General features: G+C 41.5%; 1 protein-coding gene across 1 annotated transcript; it reads left to right on the forward strand.

Annotated features, from left to right (window-relative positions):
• Positions 1–263: 263 nt before the first annotated feature.
• Positions 264–9,227, forward strand: LOC130040140 (E3 ubiquitin-protein ligase TRIM38-like). Its single transcript, XM_056132156.1, has 3 exons — positions 264–671; positions 6,766–6,861; positions 9,135–9,227. Exons 1-3 carry the CDS (start codon positions 264–266, stop codon positions 9,204–9,206), a joined length of 576 nt encoding a protein of 191 aa, XP_055988131.1. The 3' UTR covers positions 9,207–9,227.
• Positions 9,228–21,232: the final 12,005 nt, after the last annotated feature.

The following is a 21,232-nucleotide window of genomic DNA, read 5'->3' on the forward strand; positions in this document are numbered from 1 at the left end:
TAGCAGTTAGATTGAAGAACAAAATATTAAATTTTATTTTAATTATAATCAGTTTAAGGACCAAGTGTGATGGTGCCACAGTCATTCACAAAACAGCTCCATGAAATGAATCTTCTCAATCCTAATCCATATCTCTCTTAGAGAGATTTCAAGCTCACAAGAGGCCCTGAAATTCTAGAGAAGTGCATTTCTCACATACTAGAAATTTCTGACTGCTTCTTCCCTGCCTCTTGATCCAATATTGCAGCATTTCCAGAAAAGCCATGGCCTCAGCTATATTTATCAAGAAGTTGAGGGAGGAAGCTACCTGCTCCATCTGTCTGGAGCTGATGACTGAGCCCGTGAGCATCAACTGTGGGCACAGCTACTGCCACCAGTGCATTGTGGGTTTTACTGGGAACCAAAGTGCTGATACATCATCTCCAGGGACATTTCACTGTCCCCAGTGTCGTAAACCTTTTCAAAGTGGTAGTCTCCGGCCCAACAAGCAACTGAGAGGTATGATTGAAACTTTTAAGGAAATGAATCAGAGCATGTGTAATGAACATGGAGAGCAGCTCCATCTGTTCTGTGAAAATGATGGTCAGCTCCTCTGCTGGTGCTGTGAGCGGTCACCACAGCACAAAGGACACTTCACTGCTACTGTTGAAGATGCATGCCCAGGTTACCGGGTGAGTGTGAGGTCCAGAAAGCCTCCGAATAACCTCATCTGCTGTTGCTTTGAAACCTATTTTATTCATTTGACAGAAATTATTTTCATTGTAGTAATTGCTTCAAATGTGTTCTCTCACTTGCTGCAAAAGTGACTTGTCACAGTACCCTCACTAAAATATGCTGAACTCCACCCTATAACTCCTGAAGGCATTTTTTTGGTGCCTGTTAACAATCTCTGTGTCTTTTGTAATGTAATATGCATTTTTTTTAATTTTTATTAGTGAGACACCATGAGGTACAGTTTTAGACTTACAATTTGTTTTGCTTGGGTTTCAATTATAGCATGATCTGCTTTTTAGTGCAGACAGAAAGGCAGTTGCACCCATGAACAGCCTTTCTGGCTCCTGGTCAGGCTGCTTAATGGCCATGATCCAAGAGACTCAGGAATAAATCTCGGAACCCAGCAGGTTTTGGCAGAAATCCCTCCAGATTTAATTGTTAAAATTTTGGAATTTCAAAATCGCGCAGCCACTACTGCAGTCACGTGGCATCATATGTTTTTCATAACGAGGAATAGGAAATAAATTGTCTACTGTTGCCTTTTCATCAGATCTGAGTGTTGGGGTAAAATCCCAAATACTAATGGTGGATCTGATGTCAAAATATTGAAGGTAATCAAAGTAGAGAGAGAGTAATGTTGAAATGATCTGCCCCATATGCAGGCGGAGGGTGTGGGATGCGGGTATAATGGAGTTTTGGGGGGTGGAGAATGGAGAAGGCACGGGTGTTTCATTGTATGACCAAGACTTTAACCCGAAAGGTTTGTAACTTCTCTCAGTTATTCAATAAATAAAATTATAAAAAATGAAAAAAACAGTAAAGTGGAGTTCATGCCCAATTCAATCAGCTAATCAGTGTCTGAATAAATAGCAGTACAACTCCATTAAAAAAGAAAAAAGAAAAAGAAAGGGATCATGCTTCCTTACTCCAGTTCAAATTCCAGATACGTTATATGGTTTCCCAAGCACCATCAAAAGTGATTCCTATGCACGAAACCAGGAGAATGCTCTGAGCACTTTAGGGTGGTATCTGCAACAGTAGCAAAATGGAGTAATCTGTATTCACTTGTCCTTTTCAATGTTGTTCTTGGGAATGGTACCTGGAGTATTTTATGATTTCTTTATAAATCTTTGTCATTAACATCTTGTTAGACAGGTGAGGTATGATAGTTTCTCCTTGTATATAGGATGTCTTTTTGTTTCACTGACATTTTCTTTGACCCTGGAGAAATTTCTTTTTTGATTCCAAAGACTCCCAAGTAATTTTTGCTTGTTTTTGTTTCCCTAGTTATTAGAATCAACTCTTCAAAGTTAAAGCTGAAGCCATATTTGTAAACTTTTTTTGTACTTTCCTCTTTGTGTTTTATGGCTTTCAGTGTTTTGTCAAAGTTTTCAGTAAATTTTCAGGTAATTTTTGTATATGGCGTAAGTAGCAGTCATTTCTGGGTTTTGTAAATCTATTTTCCCCAGCACTATTTGTTGAAGAGACTTTCCTCTCTCCATTATATATGCCTGTATTATCGTTGATCACATTGACCAGATTGGATGGCCTTATTTCTGGGTTCTAGGTTTTATTCCATTTGTGTGAGTGTATATGTAAAGTAAAGGTAAAGGTAAAGGCCCTCTCGTTGATCGTCGATTTGCTCGAGCGGGCCCAGTAACGTCTCCATTGGAGACTTTGTTGTTACTGTGTCTGGCATATCGAATACTCTCGGTAGCTTGCCGGGCTCTCTGAGAGGGGCGGAGGAATCGAACTCGGGTCGGCCATGTTGGCCGCTTGTAAGGCGAACGCCCTTACCGCTGTGCTATCGCTCCAGCCCAAGTGTATATGTATGTACGTATTTTTCTAATATTGTGTAATCTTAATGATCCTAGCCTTATTATATTGTTGTAGTTGGGAACAAGAATTTCCATTGTATCTTTCCTCAGAACTCCTTTGGCTAGTCAGGGTATTTTGTGATTTTTACAAATTTTAGTTAGGTTTTTTGGTGTCTTTGACACAGACACTATAATTTTTATAGGGATTGAATAGAATCTTTGAATTACCGTGAGTAAGGTGGCCAGTTTAACAATGTTAATTTTTCCTATAGATGTATAGTAACATCTTTATGCTTTTTCTTTACCTCCTCTTATTTCTTAGATCAATGTATTAATAGACTTTATACAGGTCCTTGAACTCTTTTATTACATTCGCTCCTTGTTTTCATCTTTATAAAGTATTTGATTTTGTGGCCACACCTGGTCATGCTCAGGGTTACTCCTGGCTTTTACATTTCGAATTACCCCTGATGGTTCTCAGAGGACCTTACAGAATACCAGAAATCAAATTCAGAGCAGCTGTGTAGGGGGTGAGCACCCTACCAGCCCTAATTCCTTCAGGTGCAAAAGAAGTTCTTTTAAAGCTTCTCTCAAAACTAGTTTCAAAACTATAAATTCCCTAAGCTGTTGCGTGTCCATGAAGCTGTTATGATTCCTTCATATCTCTGCGATAAGCTAACTAGATAGAGAACTCTTGGGGAAATTTTCATTTCACTGAGGTTTTGTACTATGTCCCTCCATTCTCTTCTGTCTTGTAGTCACATTTCAAATATTTGTTGTAAATCTTATGGGCTTTCCCTTGTCCATAAGATGCTTTTTTGATCTTGCTGATTTCAGTATTCTGTCTCTGAGGATTTTATCATATTGAGGATAATGTCTCTTGTAGTTTTTTTTTTTTTTGGAAAGGGAAGAGAGGGGCTCGGCAGGGCAGTATCATTTCACCAAAACTCTTCAGTGCCACACTTGAGAACATCATGCGACAAGTGGAATGGGAAGGAATGGAAGTGAAGATAGACAATCAGCAGCTATACCACCTCCGCTTTCTGATGACATCGTTCTTATAATGCCAAACATTAGCCAAGTGGCACAAATGCTCCCGACTTTGACCGTGTTTGTGGAAAGGTCGAACTACAGCTGAATCTCACAAAGACAATGTTTATGAGAAACAGTCTCGTTCCTGAGGTTCCATTCTCTCTCAACAGAATGAACATCTCTGAATGCAACATTTATGTATACCTAGGTCGAGAAGTCAACATGACAAACGATCTGGTACCTGAGTTGAGCAGGAGGAAGAGAGTGGCTTGGAACGACTTCAAGAGTGTGGAAGAAATAGCTAAGAGGATGAAGAACCTCTGGCTCCAGGCACATCTCTTCGATTCCACTGTTCTTCCTGCATTAACATATGCCTCAGAGACCTGGGCCCTGAGAAAACAGAATTAGAATGCTATTTGGGTCTCCCAAAGAGGAATTGAAAGAGCTCTGCTTGGAGTATCACGCTTCATTCAAATGAGAGAAAGAATCTGGAGTTCTGACCTCTGTCAACAGTCAAGAATCAGGGATGCTGTTTCGTTTGCTAACACGTCAAAAATCAGATGGGCTGGAAATGTAATGAGATTTGGAGACGACCACTGGACTAAAGCCATTACCAACTGGATTCATGGGATGTCAAAAGATTGCATGGCCGCCCACCTACAAGATGGTCACACTTATTCGTCAAGACTTCTAATGATCGGTTTGAGGCTCTTTGTGTGCCTAGAACAAGCAGACACCATTGGGCTACACTAGCACGCAACAGGGATGAATGGAGACTTAACTGGCGCCCACTTGAGGAAATCGATGAGTAATGGGATGTCATTGGATCAAGTGATCAAATAGTTTCCCTAGTTGAGAATATTTTCACTGGCAACCTTCATGCCTCTTGGATCTCAGTGCCTGTATTCAACTCTGAGAAATTCTTATCAATGATTTCTTTACCTAATATTTAATCATGAAATTTGCTTTCCTATTCTTCAGTGACTATGGTAATTCATATATTGTTTTTCTTGTACTCATCCTATAGTGCCATAGTATACCGTTTATTTCCTTTTAGACTATTCTCAACACTCCATTGTTTACAGCAGTTTTCTCATTTACTAGCAGTTTTCAGCTCCATCTAATTTTGGAGCTTCTTGATCTTTTACTCAGCTACAGTAATTCGGCTGTTAAGAGCTTCTCTTGAGGCTTTTTGTTTTTCAATGTAACTTACCATGCTCTTCATTCCTGCCATTTCTGAATGGAGGAGTTTTCTCATTTTGACTCTTAGACTTTCTTGGGCTTTGCTGAATACCTGTGCCACATATTCTTTGAGCTCATTACACATCTTAATCATGGTGGCACTAAAGTCACTAAGGATTTAGAGAGCTGGTTGTTGTTGTTTGTGTCTTCAAGGATATGATTTCCCCTCAGTGAACTGGGCCTTTATCATTGGTTTTCTAGTGTTCTTTCTATCATTGAGGGGGAGTCTTTGTAGATAGATACCCTGGAAGGTGCTGAGGTATTAGGCTGGGGATTGCTCTCTTTTCTGCCTCTCATCACTGAATGTCCTGAATTATAATGATGAGCAGTGTGTGATTTGCTGTGTATGTCTGCTGTGCAGTCACATAGGTGGCATGTGCTCCAGAAGCTGGGTTTGAGCCTGCTAATATAGCCCAGGTCAGGGGTAGAGGCTATTGGGACCTAGCTGAAAAGGAGGGTTCTGCCTCCCTTCCCAGAGTGGGTTTAGTTATTTCAGCCTGAGTCTGGTCTCAACTGCAATGGTGTCAATGTAAACAAAGTTCAGGTGTTGTCTCTAATAATTTTTCTATCCCGGTTTTATTAAGCACTTTTTTCATAAAAGAATGTTGAATCTCATCATTACTTTTCTTTCTCTCAATTGAAATATAGTTGTATGAATATTGTCTTTCTGTTGCTATGATATAGTGTTTTTTTCACTTTCATATGTGTAAAAGCAAACAAGTACATGATATATGATCCTAATAGTGTACTTTATTGAATTTCTTTGGCTAAGATACTGTTGAAGATTTTTAGGTCTGTGTTCACTATTGTTGGTTTATATTATTATCTTTAGGTTTTCTTCTTGACTGATTTTTAATTTACAGCACTGTTGCACTCAGAAATTGCGCATGAAAGTTCATTCTTTCCTTGACTTTATTGGTATAATTGCAAAGGGTATTCAGATATCTTTGAATCTTTTATAGATCTCACTGGTGAAAGTTTTGGAAACAGAATATCCTTTGGAATGAGATTTTTGTTTTCATTTTGGAGTGCATGCTAGAAGGACACCCTCCCAGTTACACTCAAGCTAATAGTATATACATGGATCATTCTAAGCAGTCAGGGTACTGTCTCAACCTTGTTGGAAAATGATAAGACATGCAAACAGAAAATTAAAGACTGCCTCGTATCTTTCACGTGGTGGAAAAATCATTAAAGGTTGGAGGTAAACTAGGATGTCCTATACTCAGGATTGATGACAGAGACACAGAAAAAAAGCTTGCTTGGCACCATGCCTAGGCTAGAGGATGTGTGGAAAGAAAGATAAATGAAGACACAGAGTAGAATTTAGGCCTTAAACCTTGATCACAGTTGAGAGGATGAATCATACCTCAGAGGAGGACTGGAAACTGAATGTTTTTTATTGGTTAATCAGGACAAATTTTGACATGAGAAGATTATTCTTCTCAAAATAAATTACAGCCATCAGTTTCTGACGTTTACATGACTTCCACAAGTATAGGGTACAGACACAGTTAAAGATATACTGGGGTTGTTAAATAGTTAGAAATGAATGTCTGTGAGTGAAACCGAGTGAAAGACTCTGTTTAACATACCTTCAAAGGAAAATATGATAATTACTTTGACTGTGGTGGGAGAAAGAAGTGGGAATTGTTCTGCTACATCTTTCCTTAACCAATATGGGATCGAAGAAAATTTGTTCCCTCAGACAATTTACTTAATCCCATCCAAAGAATTGATTTCTATAACAGAAACAATGGTAAACATCTTACCAGCTTTGCAGAGTGCCACGGAGATCAACTGTGTTATTGGACTGATAATTGTCCACATGCTTTCTCTCAACATCTAAGGGCTCAACAAATACTCAATGTTATTCTAATTATCTGAAAGCCTATGATTTCTGGTATATGCTGTGAAAACTTTTCCAACTGAATAAACTAATACCCAATTTTTCCCACAGGAAAAGCTCCAGAAAGCAGTCACAAAACTGAAATTCACAGAATCCATATATATGCAGCTGAAGCTTGATACAACTCAGAAAATAAGTAGTTGGGAGGTGAGAGTTTGAAGCTTCTTGTGGTCAAACTATATACTGTCATCTTCTCTAGAAGTAGGTTGTGCATGGTGAAAGCATTATGAGGGTTTTTCACTCAATAAGTGGTCCAGATTGTTTAAAGTAATTTTAGAAAGCACCATTTCCATTTACTTCTTTAGTTCTACCCATCTTTTATTTTTGCTATAAATGCTTCAACCTTTTGATAGCAATTATTTAGAATTCCCAGTATCTGAGTTGAAGAAATAGAAATATTGCAGTCTACTTAAAAGATCCTTGACAGGATTCAAATTCTCAAACTTTGAAAGTACCTATCTCTTTTGAAGCCTCAACTGCATGATTTTGATGCATTTACCACAGTGCAGCATCTGACACTTAAGCTTTCCAGCTTCAGAGATCAACTATTTGTGGAGACTTAGGAAGAGATTCATCTCATGAGATGCAATGAACTCCAGTTCTCCACATTAACAGTAATAAGGCTGTTAATGTGGAGAACTGGAACTACCACAAGAACAAACAAAAGACAACTACAGTGTATGGGAGTCTAGTTCAGTAAATAACCAGACTCCCAATGAATGGAAAGAGATTTGTTCATGAATACATTGATACAGTGCATTAGTCTGGAATATTATTACACTGACCAGTAAGCCATTTTCCCTCTTTCATGGTGTCTTAAATCTCCATTCTCATTCTTCATGTGCGAATCTCAAATAAGATCTCTCAAAAGATTGCCTTATGTTTTCATATCTGGGATCTTGAGTGGTGGGAAGATTGTCACAACCAAAAGTAAATAAATAAATAAATAAATAAACACCTTTCATGAATACATGGCTTGAAGCTAGGTCTACCTCCGACTTAAAAAAACAAAAAAAAATCACTCATTTATTAATTTTATAAAATTGGAACACTTCCTGAAATGGGAAAGTTAAAATGAATATTAAAATTCTAGTCCCCACCCCCTACCGGATAAAATCTCTGCCCAATCGATCATTTTCTTCTAGACATTCTCACACATTGGGGTGGTTAATTGAATCTAGGATTGATATTTCTAGTATTTATGATCAGAATCTGCAACTGTACGTCTCCCTTGGTGAGACTCATGAACTCTCCCGGGTGGTCATCTGCACGCCAGTCGTGATGTCTCAGTTGGAAACGTCAATAAGGTTCAAGAGGAAACTTTGAGGGTTTCTTCAACCAAAAGTTTACCTGAAACACAGGAACACATCTTTATATCAAAATAAGTAAAGTAAAAGTAAAGGCCCTCCCGTTGATCATCGATTTGCTCGAGCGGGCCCAGTAACGTCTCCATTGGAGACTTTGTTGTTACTGTGTCTGGCATATCGAATACTCTCGGTAGCTTGCCGGGCTCTCCGAGAGGGGCGGAGGAATCGAACTCGGGTCGGCCATGTTGGCTGCGTGCAAGGCAGACGCCCTACCTGCTGTGCTATCGCTCCAGCCCTGCAGCACAGCGGGTAGGGCGTCTGCCTTGCACGCAGCCAACATATCAAAATAAAAATACATATTTATTTTTATAACTCATATTTCATTTACTTTGGCCAAGCTCTATTCTGCATTTTATTCATACTACCTACATAAACTACTTGGTGTAAGGAAGAAATTTTACCAGAAAGCGCTGTAGCACTGTGTAGCACTGTCGTTCATTTGTTCATCAATTAGCTTGAGCGGGCACCAGTAACATCTCCATTGTGTGACTTGTTGTTACAGTTTTTGGTATATTGAATATGTCTGCATGGTTTTCCAGGCTTTTCCATGCAGGTGGGATACTCTCAGTAGCTTGCTGGCTCTCCGAGAGGGATGGAAGAATCAGACCTGGGTTGGCCACATGAAAGGCAAACACCCAACCTGCTGTGCTATCGCTCCAGCCCAGAACCATATCTAATTTTGACGACTTCTGTATGATAACATTGGTTTGTCCTTTCTCCCTTGCCACAGGGAGCTTAGGTTTTTTGGGTTACACCCATCAGAGTGCTCCCAAGTCACTCCCATTCCTCTGTTTATCTGTAGACTCTTCTCTGTGGTCTACTCCCCAGTCAGTTAATCACCATTTTTCTTAATCATATCCTGTAAGATCAGATCCTTTTAGGACATTTGTATTGTAAGTTAAATATTGCTTTTCTCGTCTTCTGCATAGTTGACCTTAAAGCAATGTCCTTTCAGTATGGACACGGGAAGCCAGTTAATATTATTATGATTTGTAACTTGGGAATTGCTTGACTCTGAATATTTACTCCTGGGCATCTGCTTTCTTGACTCAGTTGCCCTTAGTTCCTAGCACACCAAAAGCAGGGTCCCAAGGAGGGACTGAATGGACCCAGGACAAATTGTGAGCAACCCTGGCATCGAAATGGGACAGGCCAAAGCACCAAGATACTCAACAGTAAGTTGAGGGCATGATCATGGAGAAATGTTGTCATGATCCAAAAGTAACAACGAGACTAGGACCCTGCTGAGGTTGGGACCAAACCTTAAGTTTATATCTTTTAGTGTGCTCATACAGAATGATACTGCTAGAAATATTAGAAGCGATTTACTACAACTATTTAAGTGGTTTACTAGCTAAGGAATAACACACACTCTTGGGGTCCCACCCTTGAGCAGATCTCCTACTAATCTGGAATAGTCTCTTTAGATGAGATTTTATCCTTGAGTTAATCTCCTCGGAGGAGTAACATCTCCGAGTAGCATCTCCATTGTGTGACTTGTTGTTACAGTTTTTGGTATATTGAATATGTATGCATGGTTTTCCAGGCTTTGCCATGCAGGTGGGATACTCTCAGTAGCTTACTGGCTCTCCGAGAGGGATGGAAGAATCAGACCCGGGTTGGCCACATGAAAGGAAAACACCCAACCTGCTGTGCTATCGCTCCAGCCCAGAACCATATCTAATTTTGACGACTTCTGTATGATAACAAAGTGGGTTGAACATTAACAAATCAACAAAGAGAGTTAAGACCACTCCTCCTGTATGAGCAACTCTGGCACCCTGGCCTGTCCCATTTCGATGCCAGGGTTGCTCATACAGCATATCCATGGTGGTGGAAAATGGGCACTGGTGGAGGGATGGGTATCTGATCATTGTATAATTGAAACCAAAGCACAAAAAATTGTAAATCTACAACTTTAAAAAAAATAAAATAAAATAAAGGGGAAAAAAAAAAAAAAGTCTTCTATTTCTAAATATTTTAAAGGGTTGAATTAATCTCTCAATGATTTATCTTTAAGCACCTTCTATTATCATCAAAGAAAATAGTGCATATGGTATAATTAATAGTTTTTTTAAAAAGTTATATATTTATTTAGGTTTAAAAAATTTATGAACTGGCATCTGACTTTGCCTTTGGCTTCTCCCTTGCTTTATGTTCAATGATCACTCCTAATACTGCTCAGTGAACCATATGTGGTACACGGAATCCAACCTCAGACAGCCCAGTTTGAGGCAAGCATCTTACTCAGTATTGTAACTCACTGGCACTATTTGATATTTTTTTTAACTTCCTTCAAATTGACAGGTTGGAATTTTCCCAATCGTTTAGGTAATAGCAACTGAAATCGAACTCATTTGTGACTCAGACTAATGATAAGAACTGGTTGAAAAGAATCCTTATAATAAAGGGATTATTTTATTTATTTTTTTCCTTAAATTTTTATTAGTGAAACACCATGAGGTGCAGTTGTAGACTTAAAAATTTTTGTGTTTGGGTTTCAGTTATGCAATGTTCGAATACCCATCCCTCCACCAGTGCCCATTCTCCACCACCACCAGTCCCAGTATCCCTCCCACATTCATCCCCCCATCCCACCCTACCTCTATGGCAGGGCATTCTCTTTTGTTATCTCTCTCCTTTTGAGTGCTGTGGTTTGCAAAAGAGACGTTGAGTAGCGATACTGTCCGGTCTATAGTCTACTCTCATCACACGTTTTCCATCCTGAGAGGAACCTCGCAACAACTAAAGGGATTATTTTAAAGATGAGAAGTAGGGTAGAGAACTAGGAATAGTCCAGCACCCAAGGCAGGAATGGGTACACAACCATCATTGGCCTGGGCCTCAAGTGGCAGGTAGAGGGCGCTGTGAGGGTGGGAGAGTGTGACAGGGGAGAGGAATACAGAGCCTGCCAGTCAGCATGGGAGGGACATATGTCCTTCACAATGCTGCTTAGTTGCTTCGTGCCCCAGAGCCTTCTCCTCAGCTTCCAGTTAGTTGACATAAGCAGAGCCTTGCAGCACTGTAGCACTGTCATTTTGTTGTTCATCGATTTGCTTGAGCGGGCACCAGTAACGTCTCCATTGTCAGACTTGTTACTCTTTTTGGTTTTTTTTTTCCAATTTTTTTTATTAGTGAAACTCCATGATGTACAGTTGTACACTTACAAACTTTCGTACTTGGGTTTCAGTTATACAATGATTGAGTACCCATCCCTCACCAGTGCCCATTCTGCACCACCAATGATCCCAGTAGGCCTCCCAGCCCCCCAAACCATCTACCCCACCCTGCCCCACCTCTGTGCCAGGGCATTCCCTTTGGATCTATCTTTTCCTTAGGATGTTGTGGTTTGCAATAGAGGTATTGACTGACCATCGTGTTTGGTCTAAAGTCTACTTTCAGCACGCATCTCGCATCTCGGGGGTTGTCCTCCAAACACTCTTTACTTGGTGTTCCCTTCTCTGTCTAAGTTGCCTTTCCACAAACATCTGCTGCCAGCTTCCAACCTGAGGAGCAGACCTCCTGGTACTATTATCAACTATTCTTGGGTGTTCGTCTCCCATTCTGTTACTTCTGTTACTTTTTATTCACCAGATGAGTGCAGACTTTCTATGTCTGTTCTCTCTCTTTTTGACTCATTTCACTTAGCATGACACTTTCCACGTAGAACCACTTGTGTGCAAATTTCATGACTTCATCTTTTCTAACAGCTGCATAGTATTCCATTGTGTAGATGTAACAAAGTTTCTTTAACCAGGCATCTGATCTTAGGCACTTGGGTTTTTTCCAGATTTTGGCTATTGTGATGTATGTGCAGTAATGAACATACAAGTGCCAATGTCAATTCCACTGTACTTTTTGCCTCTCTGGGGTATATTCCCAGGAGTGATATTGCTGGGTCAAATGGGAGCTCAATTTCTAATTTTTTGAGAATTGTCATAACTGTTTTCCAAATGGGCTGAACCAGTCGGCATTCCCACCAGCAGTGAAGGAGAGTCCCTTACTCTCCACATTCACGCCAATGTTTGCTTTTGTTTTTTTGGATGTTGGCAAGTCTCTGTGGTGTGAGGTGATATCTCATTGTTGTTTTGATCTGCACCTCCCTGATGATGTTACTGTTTTTGGCATATGAATACACCACAGGGAGCTCTCCAGGTTCTGCAGTTTGGGAAGGATACTCTCTGTAACTTGCTGAGCTCTCTGATAGGGATGGAGGAATCAGACCCAGGATGGCCCTGTGCAAGGCAAATGCACTACTCACTGTGCTATCAACCCAGCACACTAAAAATTCCTATTCTCCCACTCACTTTCTAGAGTTGGGGTGCACCAAACGCTATTCTTACCTTTAGTTGGTAGTTCATACTTGCTCCAGGGATACCAGATGTATAATATCTCCAGGGGAAAGCCATGGACAGGCACCAACGGCTCTTCCCCTAGCCGCCAGTGTTAGGGGTGGGTCCAGGACACTCGTTCAACCGGGGCGGACCCTGTCATGGGACAGACGGAAGGAGGAAAGAAGGGCCAAGTTGGTTGATTTGCCAGGTCTAACTCGATGCCAGGGTAGCACATAGCGTCCTTCTTGCCCTGGTTCCATCCAGTCCCTCGAAATAGGTAGAGAGAGATAGGAAAGAGAGCCCAGGTGATGTGTTCACAGAGGTCCATCGTTCAGGAAGAGAGACAAGTGGGAAAAGTGGATAAAGACAAGCAGGGATTTGAGGAACACTGAGAACATCCAGTACAGGAAGTATTTCCACAGAGTGGATTTAAGTTACCTGGAAAAAAATCCAACTCCTTGTGCTTAACTTGGTAACACAGTGAGTGGTTGATTTTTTTTTTGAGTGGTTACAAGAGTGATTAACATCCTAGTGCTCAGAGTCATAATACCTGGTTTGATGTTTGTCTTGTACACAGTCCTAGGTTCGATCACCAGGTCCCCTAAGTGCAATCAGAAGTAAGTGCTGAGTTAGAGCCAGGAGTCACCCCTGAGCATTGCCGGGTGTGGCCCCCAAAAACCATGAAACAAAATATTCTATTGATACATTTAACTTTAAATTTTTGATTTTAAATTAAAAGACACACTTAAGTTTATCATATATTTTTCTATTTTTGTCAAGGATGATCATGTAGCTTTCATGTATATTGACCCTAGGTTTATTAAATTTTGATAATTTTTATAGAATACTGTTATTTAACATAAGAGATTAGAGTAAGCTCTAATATCCATGGAACTAAATATGTTTGTGTCCTGGGAGAATTCTAGGTCTTTAATCACAATCTATGTTATTAGTTGTCTTTTTTAAATTTTCTGATGCAGAATTTGTAGTTGCTAGTTAGAGATGGACTAGTCTTATTTCTGTTTCAATATTCCATAATTTCTCAAGAAGATAATGGGTTTTGGAAATGACAGAGCCCATGTAAATTCTGATTGATTATATTCTTAGGTTTTATAAGCTAGAGATAAGGATGATGGTTATATATTACTAGGTACTTTTATTACTCACGGAGTTTCCATTTCTGAGAAATAACTGTTATTACTCAGGTACTTCCCATTAATGAGACATTTTAATAAAAATTGTTATTTAGTTCACTCAGTCTTTCCCAATAGTCTCTAGTGACACACATAGAGATTACACGGATTTTGCAAACTGAAACTCAAAATGATTCTTAGATAATAAGAACAGAACTTTGGTATGAAATAGACTAGCTTTATTTTATAAAATATTCTAAATATTAACACATGTTAGGAAGAACACTGACACTAGTGGTGGGTTTGGAGTTAAGCATTGAATACCCAAAGCTGTTATCCTTAGCTCAATAAACTGCAATGAATAAATAAAAAAGGTTTTTTCCTTTAAAAAATAAATCTGGGGGTCAGATTTAAATCTGGGGGTAGGCTATTTGCCTTGCACGCAGTCAACCCAGTTTTGATCTCAGGAATCCCCCCTGGTGCCCCGAGCACAGCCAGGATTCTTTTGTGAGCACAGAGCCAGGAGTAACCCCTGAGCATAATAGCTTGTGATCCAAAAAAAAAAAAAAAGAAGAAGAAGAAGAAAAAAAGAAGAACAAGCAGGTCTGGTGGAGCAGAGATCGGGATAGAGTACCCATAATTTGTTCCCGCCAGCCCACCCGGAGTGATCTCTAAGCCCTGAGTACCACTGAACATGGCTTCCAAATAAAAAACAAACATACAAAGCAAGTTTTTTGAAGCTGGAACATAGTACAATGATAGAGTGCTTGCCTGGCACACCACGGAATTCCAAGCATCCCAAATAGTACACTGCCAGCAGTGATTCCTAAGCACCGTAGTAAGCCCTGGCACTGCCTGGTGTGGCCTCGCCTCAAAAAAAAAAAGAAATAAAAAAATCAAATCAAGTTTTTTGTCTTTTTTTCTCTTTTTCCAGTCAATGTGTCTCCTGATCCAGATACCAGAAATCAAAAGTTATTGATTCGATTAAATGAAGAGAAAACTAAAATTTACCCACGATCCTTAATGGAATCTCAAACTTCTGAAAGATGGAATGACATCATCTGCATGCAGGGCCATGAGCGCTTCACCTCAGGAAGACATTACTTTGAAGTGGAGATGGGAGCAGGAGCAGAGGGGGCTGTGGGCGTTTGTCTGGAAAATGCGCCAAGGGACATTGACATAGTATGAGAGCCTCAGTCTGGATTCTGGGCCATCAGACAGAGAAAAGGCAAGGGTTGTTCGGCCCTTACTTTTCCCCCAACCTTCATTCCTCTGAGGAATCAGCCTGAAGTTATAGGGATTTTTCTAGACTGTGACGCTGGGATCATATCCTTCTACAATGCTACTCTTGGTTCTCACATCTACACCTTCACAAAGGCCTCCTTCTCTCATGCTCTCAGACCTTATTTTGAGGCTTATTCATGTTTTTCTTTGCTCCAGACTTCCTGAAATGATCGTGAAAAAGGAAAAGCCTCCTCCTAGTTAAACCAGCATGGGAAGTTCTTGATGAATCCAAGAAATTGGATCTTCTTTCTTCCCGGCTATTTACCTATATCTAGAATGTCATCTCAAACATTTGTATTGCATAAAAACTGTGTTCAAGTAATGTACATTTAGACAGTAACACAAAAGAAAATGAGTGTGCACAATAATGGAATAAAGTTAGATATAGTTATCACAGTGCATGTTTTGTATAGCGTGTCTCCTCTCCTTCCCTCTCCATGATTTCAGATCTTGAAGTTCCAGGATAACCTGACAGGCCAGTGAGCAGGGTGACAGGAGCTCAGGAGGTTCGGGTTCTCTCTGCTTGTTTGGTACCATATGAACTCAGTGGGAAGGAATAAGGAAAGCTGCAATTATATCAGCAAAAGCATGAGAAGGGTAGAGACTCCTGTGATCATTGCCATATTGGTGAATAATCTGAGATGCAGCCCTGAATGAGAGAGTCAGTGCAGACAGTGACCAACCAAGAGGGTCCTGCCCAGTGAAAGGTAATGGAAACATCACAACTGACTTCGAGTGAGATGCTTCACATAGAGACAAGGTAAAGGTAAAAGGTAAAAGGCCCTCCCGTTGTTCATCGATTTGCTCGAGCGGGCCCAATAACATCTCCATTGGAGATTTTGTTGTTACTGTGTTTGGCATATTGAATACATCGCAGGTGGTTTGCCATATCCAGAGTAAAACAGGGTTTTGACAGTTCTTCAATGATGGAAATAGTACAAAGTTGATATCTGCACACTGAGTTTGCAGAACCAATTCTGAAATAATTTTGTATTTTCATGATATTTCTTGGCTGTTGATGGGATTACACGGTGCTGGGGGTCAGATGGTGGGTGTGACCCCTGCCCACTGGAAGGTGGAGGATCTGGGTGGAGGATACTCAGCCCCTGATCCGAACAGGCTTGGAGATCTCTGCCCCAAGACCTGCGTGCCTTTGTTCCTTTGCCGGTACCTTCATGAGTGTGGAGAGTGGTCTCAAGCATGGTGGTGGCTGGTTCTGGAGGTCTTTGGCTGCTGGAGCTCTGTTCGAGGCGGGGAGGAAAACTCAACCTTTCCCCCTACAAGGGGCCCAGGCAAGGACAGCCAGGCGCAGGTGCAGGAGACTCTGCACTGTTCTCTTCCGGGAGCTGGGTTTTATAGTTTCTGCATCCCCTGCCCCCTGGCTTTGACTGGTAAGTCACCTTCACCTGCTTCCATCCTCGGGCCTCATCTCTTGAGCTCATTACCCTTCTGAAGTTCTTCACACAAAAATATGCCCAGAGCCATTTACTGTTTGCTGCTATGCACTCTCACTCTGGATCAAACATACAAACTTTTGGTCATGTGTATTTTATTAAATTTTGCACTTGTCTGATTCACAGGACACTTTGCTCCTGCATCTTGTATCATCTGCTGACTGGAGTTTTTTCTAGTTGCATAACAGAACTTGAGGTGATCTCATAGTTTATGACTAGAGTATGACTGTCCCACCATCGTGTGGTACCTGCTATCAACACGTAAGCATCTCAGCCACAGAGATTCTGCATAGACTCAGGACTCAGACCTTTTATGATAAGTAGTGTCCAATACAAACTCAATCTAAGGAAATCACATCATTAAAAGCAAGTAGTACCCTGGGAGTCCTTCTGATCCCTTTGTCAAATGCCATAGGTTGATGCGTTTACAGACACCAAAGTTCCCCACAGACTCCTGTAAGGAAGACAGATGGCTGAGAGTTTGATAAAGAGACAGTAATGTGAAGCACCAAAGGACTTAGGTGAGCACCATCCTATTTGAAATCCATTCAGTGTCTACAGATAGGGGTTCAATGGTGTGTCTCAACTGGAATGAACTTACACTGTACACTGAAATCTTGGTTCGTTCCCTCCCTTGAAATCCCGTACCTTACATATATGAAAGATTGTTTATTGAGAACTTCCCCACATGCCATTCTCCATGAAGTTCAGATATCCCTACACACACCTTTGCTTTTGTTTCTCTACAGGATATAAAAGAGACCTTGAGTCGTGAGTGCCCCATATCATCAGTGTGGGCAGGGGAGGGGCATGCGCATAAAGACATGGATGGAATGAGCTACTGAAGCAATCTCTGATCTCTGCTTATTCTAGCAATTCAGCTATCGATATGGAAACACCACAGGATGTTTCTTTGGATGTGCATACAGTGTGCAATGTCTCTGAGCTTTACTTTAGTAAAGCTAATTTATCCCTGCCATGCTACTTTACTTTCAGAAAAAATTTAAAGCGCTTTCAAGGTATGTTGATTTAAGAATCCCCTATTAATATTTTATTTAACTCTCAGTGTAATGAAGCCTTCAGGGTCAGGTGAATGAGTCCCATTGTAATTACTGGTTTGGGCATATCGAATACACAACGGATAGCTTGCCAGGCTCTGCTGTGCGGGTGGAATACTCTCTGTAGCTTGCCAGTCTTTCTGAGAGGGATAGAGGCTTTTGGGGCGACCTCTAATCGCCCTCATAGGTGTTACCACATTTGAACCCTAACAAATATGGTATGGCAATTCTGGAAGATGGGTATTTAGTATCTTATGATGTGTCTGGTGGTTGGTGGAAGCAGACAGAGCAGGGTAGGGTGGGGCTCCTGATAATAATCCCTTTATCACCTGTGGTTGGTGGAAGCAAGCAGAGAATCTCTGTCCCTTGGTCCATTGAGCCTGGAGTCCAAGGTCTCAGAGAGTTCCGCTTATCTTGTTCTGTGGGTCTTCAGTCGTGCGTCAGTCTTGGCAACTATCGCCCGATCTGCCTATTGTCTGTCATCTACAAGTTGTTCACTCGAGTCATCCTAAATAGGATTGGCAGAACACTAGATGAAGGACGACCATGCGAGCAAGCCGGGTTCCGCAAAGGATTCAGCACCATCGACCATATCCACATGATAACCAAGCTCATTGAGGTTTCTCGGGAGTTGAAGATGCCGCTCTGTCTAACGTTCATTGATTTAAAGAAGGCCTTTGATTCTGTTGAGATGGAAGCGGTCATTGAAGTCCTAGCCAATCAGGGCATTCAAGCTCAATACATCAAGATCCTCCGTGAACTGTATTGCGGGTTCACTACCAAGATCTCACCATTCTACAAAGAAGTAATCATCGATGTCAAGAGAGGGGTTAGGCAGGGTGATACCATTTCACCGAAACTCTTCAGTGCCACCCTCGAGAACATCATGTGACGACTGGAATGGGAAGAAATGGGAGTGAAGATAGATGGTTGGCAACTACACCACCTCCGCTATGCTGAGGACATTGTTTTAATAACACCAAACATCAGCCAAGTGGCACAAATGCTGGCCAACTTCGACCGTGAATGTGGAAAGGTAGGACTACAGCTGAATCTTATGAAGACAATGTTTATGAGAAACAGCCTCGTTCCTGATGCCCCATTCACTCTCAACGGAATGACCATCTCCAAATGCAACAGCTATGTGTACCTAGGTCGAGAGGTCAACATGTCAAATGACCTTGCACCCGAGCTGCGCAGGAGGTAGAGAGCGGCTTGGAACGCCTTCAAGAGCCTCGAAGAAATAGCTAAGAGGACGAATAACCTCCGGCTCTGGGCACATCTCTTTGATTCCACTGTTCTTCCTGAATTAACATACACCTCAGAGACCTGGGCCGTATGCAAACAGGATGAGAACGGTATTCGGGTCTCCCAAAGAGAAATTGAAAGAGCTATGCTTGGAATATCATGTTTCACTCAAATGAGAGGAAAAAATCTGGAGTTCTGACATCCGTCAGCGATCAAGAATCAGGGACACTGTCTCGTTTGCTGTCTCGTTTGCCAAGGTGTCAAAAATAAGATGGGCTGGTCATGTAATGAGATTTAAAGATGACCGCTGGACTAGAGCTGTTACCTACTGGATTCCACGGGATGTCAAAAGACCACGTGGCCGCCCACCTACCAGATGGTCAGACTTCTTCGTCAAGATCATGAACGATCGGTTTGAGGCTCTTCATGTTCCTAGAGTAAACAGATGCCATTGGGCCACACTAGCACGTGACAGGGACAAATGGAGATGTTACTGGCGCCTGCTTGAGCTAATAGACGATTAACGGGAAGTCAAGTGATCAGTGTAATGCAAGAAAGGGAAGTGATTATTATGGAAAGTGCTGCAAGTGATTTAAATATTTTAAGTTTCTTCACATTAACACTTAGAATATTTCCATAGCGTTGGTAATATCAACTAAAACTCAACTTATTTTTGAGTCAGACTCGTGATTAGGACAAATAATAGGGATTTTAATTAAGGGATTTTAACAAGTGTTTATTTATTTATTATTAGTGAAACACCATGAGGTGTGTAAACACAAAAAGGCGCACACAGCAGCAACATTTTATCTCTCCTGCCGCCCATTTCGGTAGTCTCACACCACTTCCCCCAACTCAGGGAGGTCAATGGTGATGGGCAGGCAAAGGAAGGAAAGGAGGGCCAGGTTGGTTGGTGTCAGTTGCAGTTTATTCCAATCTCATCTCCATTCACCTCTCTCTCTCTCTCTCTCTCTCTCTCTCTCTCTCTCTCTCTCCCCCTCTCTCTCTCCTATCTCTTTCTCTGCTTCTCCCCCACCATGCTACTTCACTCTCCTTCTTGATCCCCCTTCTTTCTCCTCCTGGCTCTGGATACTGGATCCCCTTTCTCCTTCTGACCTGGCTCTCGAATCTGGATCCCCAGCCCCCTCTTACCATCTAGTTAAATCTCCACGCGTGAGGGGTTGGGACTTACACATAGGTGTGGTCGCACTCAATAGGGGTAAAGTTCTTTCCCTCAGGGGAAGCCGCTTCTAGGAAAGATTCTCATATGGCAGGATGTCCCATCAACAATGGAATCCCATGGGTGTTTCTCCTCTCCTTGTCCAAGAAATGTATAGGCATTCATAATTTTAATCTTTTTATGTGGACATAGTAAGAGATACATTAAGCTTATAGAATTGCTCTCCTGGGCAGTCATCTAGATCTCAGACTACAGTGCTCAGGCCAGATTAGTCTTTCCTGTCCCTAGCAGGGTCATAGTCTCATCGTTACTTTTGGATCATGACAGCATCTGTCCATCATCAAGCCATAACTTATAGTTAAGAATCGTGGCACTTTGGCCTGGCCCATTTCAGTGTGAGGGTAGCTCACAGTTTGCTCTGGATCCGTTCAGTCCCTCATCAAACTCTGCTTTTGGGGTGCTAGGAACTAAGAGCAACGGAGGCTTAAGTCGAGAAAGCACATGCCCCGGAGTGAGTAATATTCGAAGCGAATTCAATTCCACGTCACAAAAGCATAATATTAACTGTCTTTCTGTATCCATATAAAAAGGGCATTGCTTTTTTTTAAAAAAAAATTTATTAGTGAAACACCCTGAGGTACAGTTGTAGACTTGCTAATTTTTGTGCTTGGGTTTCAATTATACAATGTTCGAGTACCCATCGCTCCACCAGTGCCCATTCTCCACCACCACTGATCCCACTATCCCTCCCATTCCCCACTTTCCCCATCACACCCTGCCTCTGTGGTAGGGTATTCCCTTTTGTTATCTCTCCTTTTGGGTTCTGTGGTTTGCAAAAGAGGCATTGTGTGGCAATCATGTTTGGTCTATTGTCTACTCTCAACATGCATCTCCCCTCCTGGGAGGATCCTCCCAACACCAAAAAGGGCATTGCTTTAAAGTAAACTATTCAATTGATATAAAGAGAGGAGAATGGCAATATTAGCTTACAATAAAAGTTCAGTGTCCTAGAAGGATATGACCTTACAAAATTAACAAAGTCTGATTAGGGGGAAAAGCTGATTAACTGCTTGGGGATGAGAGTATATAAAAGAGGCTACAGTTAAACAAAGGAATGGTAGTGACTCGGGAGTACTGTGATGGGTGTAACCTGATAAAACTAACCTCCTTGTGGCAAGGGAGAAAGGACAAAATCAATGTTATCCTACATTGAAGTATGGTTGTAGACTTGCAAATGTTTGTGCCTGGGTTTCAGTTATACAATGATCGAGTACCCATCCCTCCACCCGTGCCCATTCTCCACCACCCATTGGTATCCCAGTATCCCTCCCACCACACTCCCATTGCCCTCTGCCATCCCACCACCACCCCCCCCTCTGTGGCAGGGCATTCCCTTTTGTTCTCTCCTTTTGGGTATTGTGGTTTGCAATAGAGGTATTGATTGGCAATCATGTTCAGTC

This window comes from Sorex fumeus, unplaced genomic scaffold (assembly GCF_029834395.1).
Source record: "Sorex fumeus unplaced genomic scaffold, SorFum_2.1 ptg000094l, whole genome shotgun sequence".
Taxonomy (NCBI): domain Eukaryota; kingdom Metazoa; phylum Chordata; class Mammalia; order Eulipotyphla; family Soricidae; genus Sorex; species Sorex fumeus.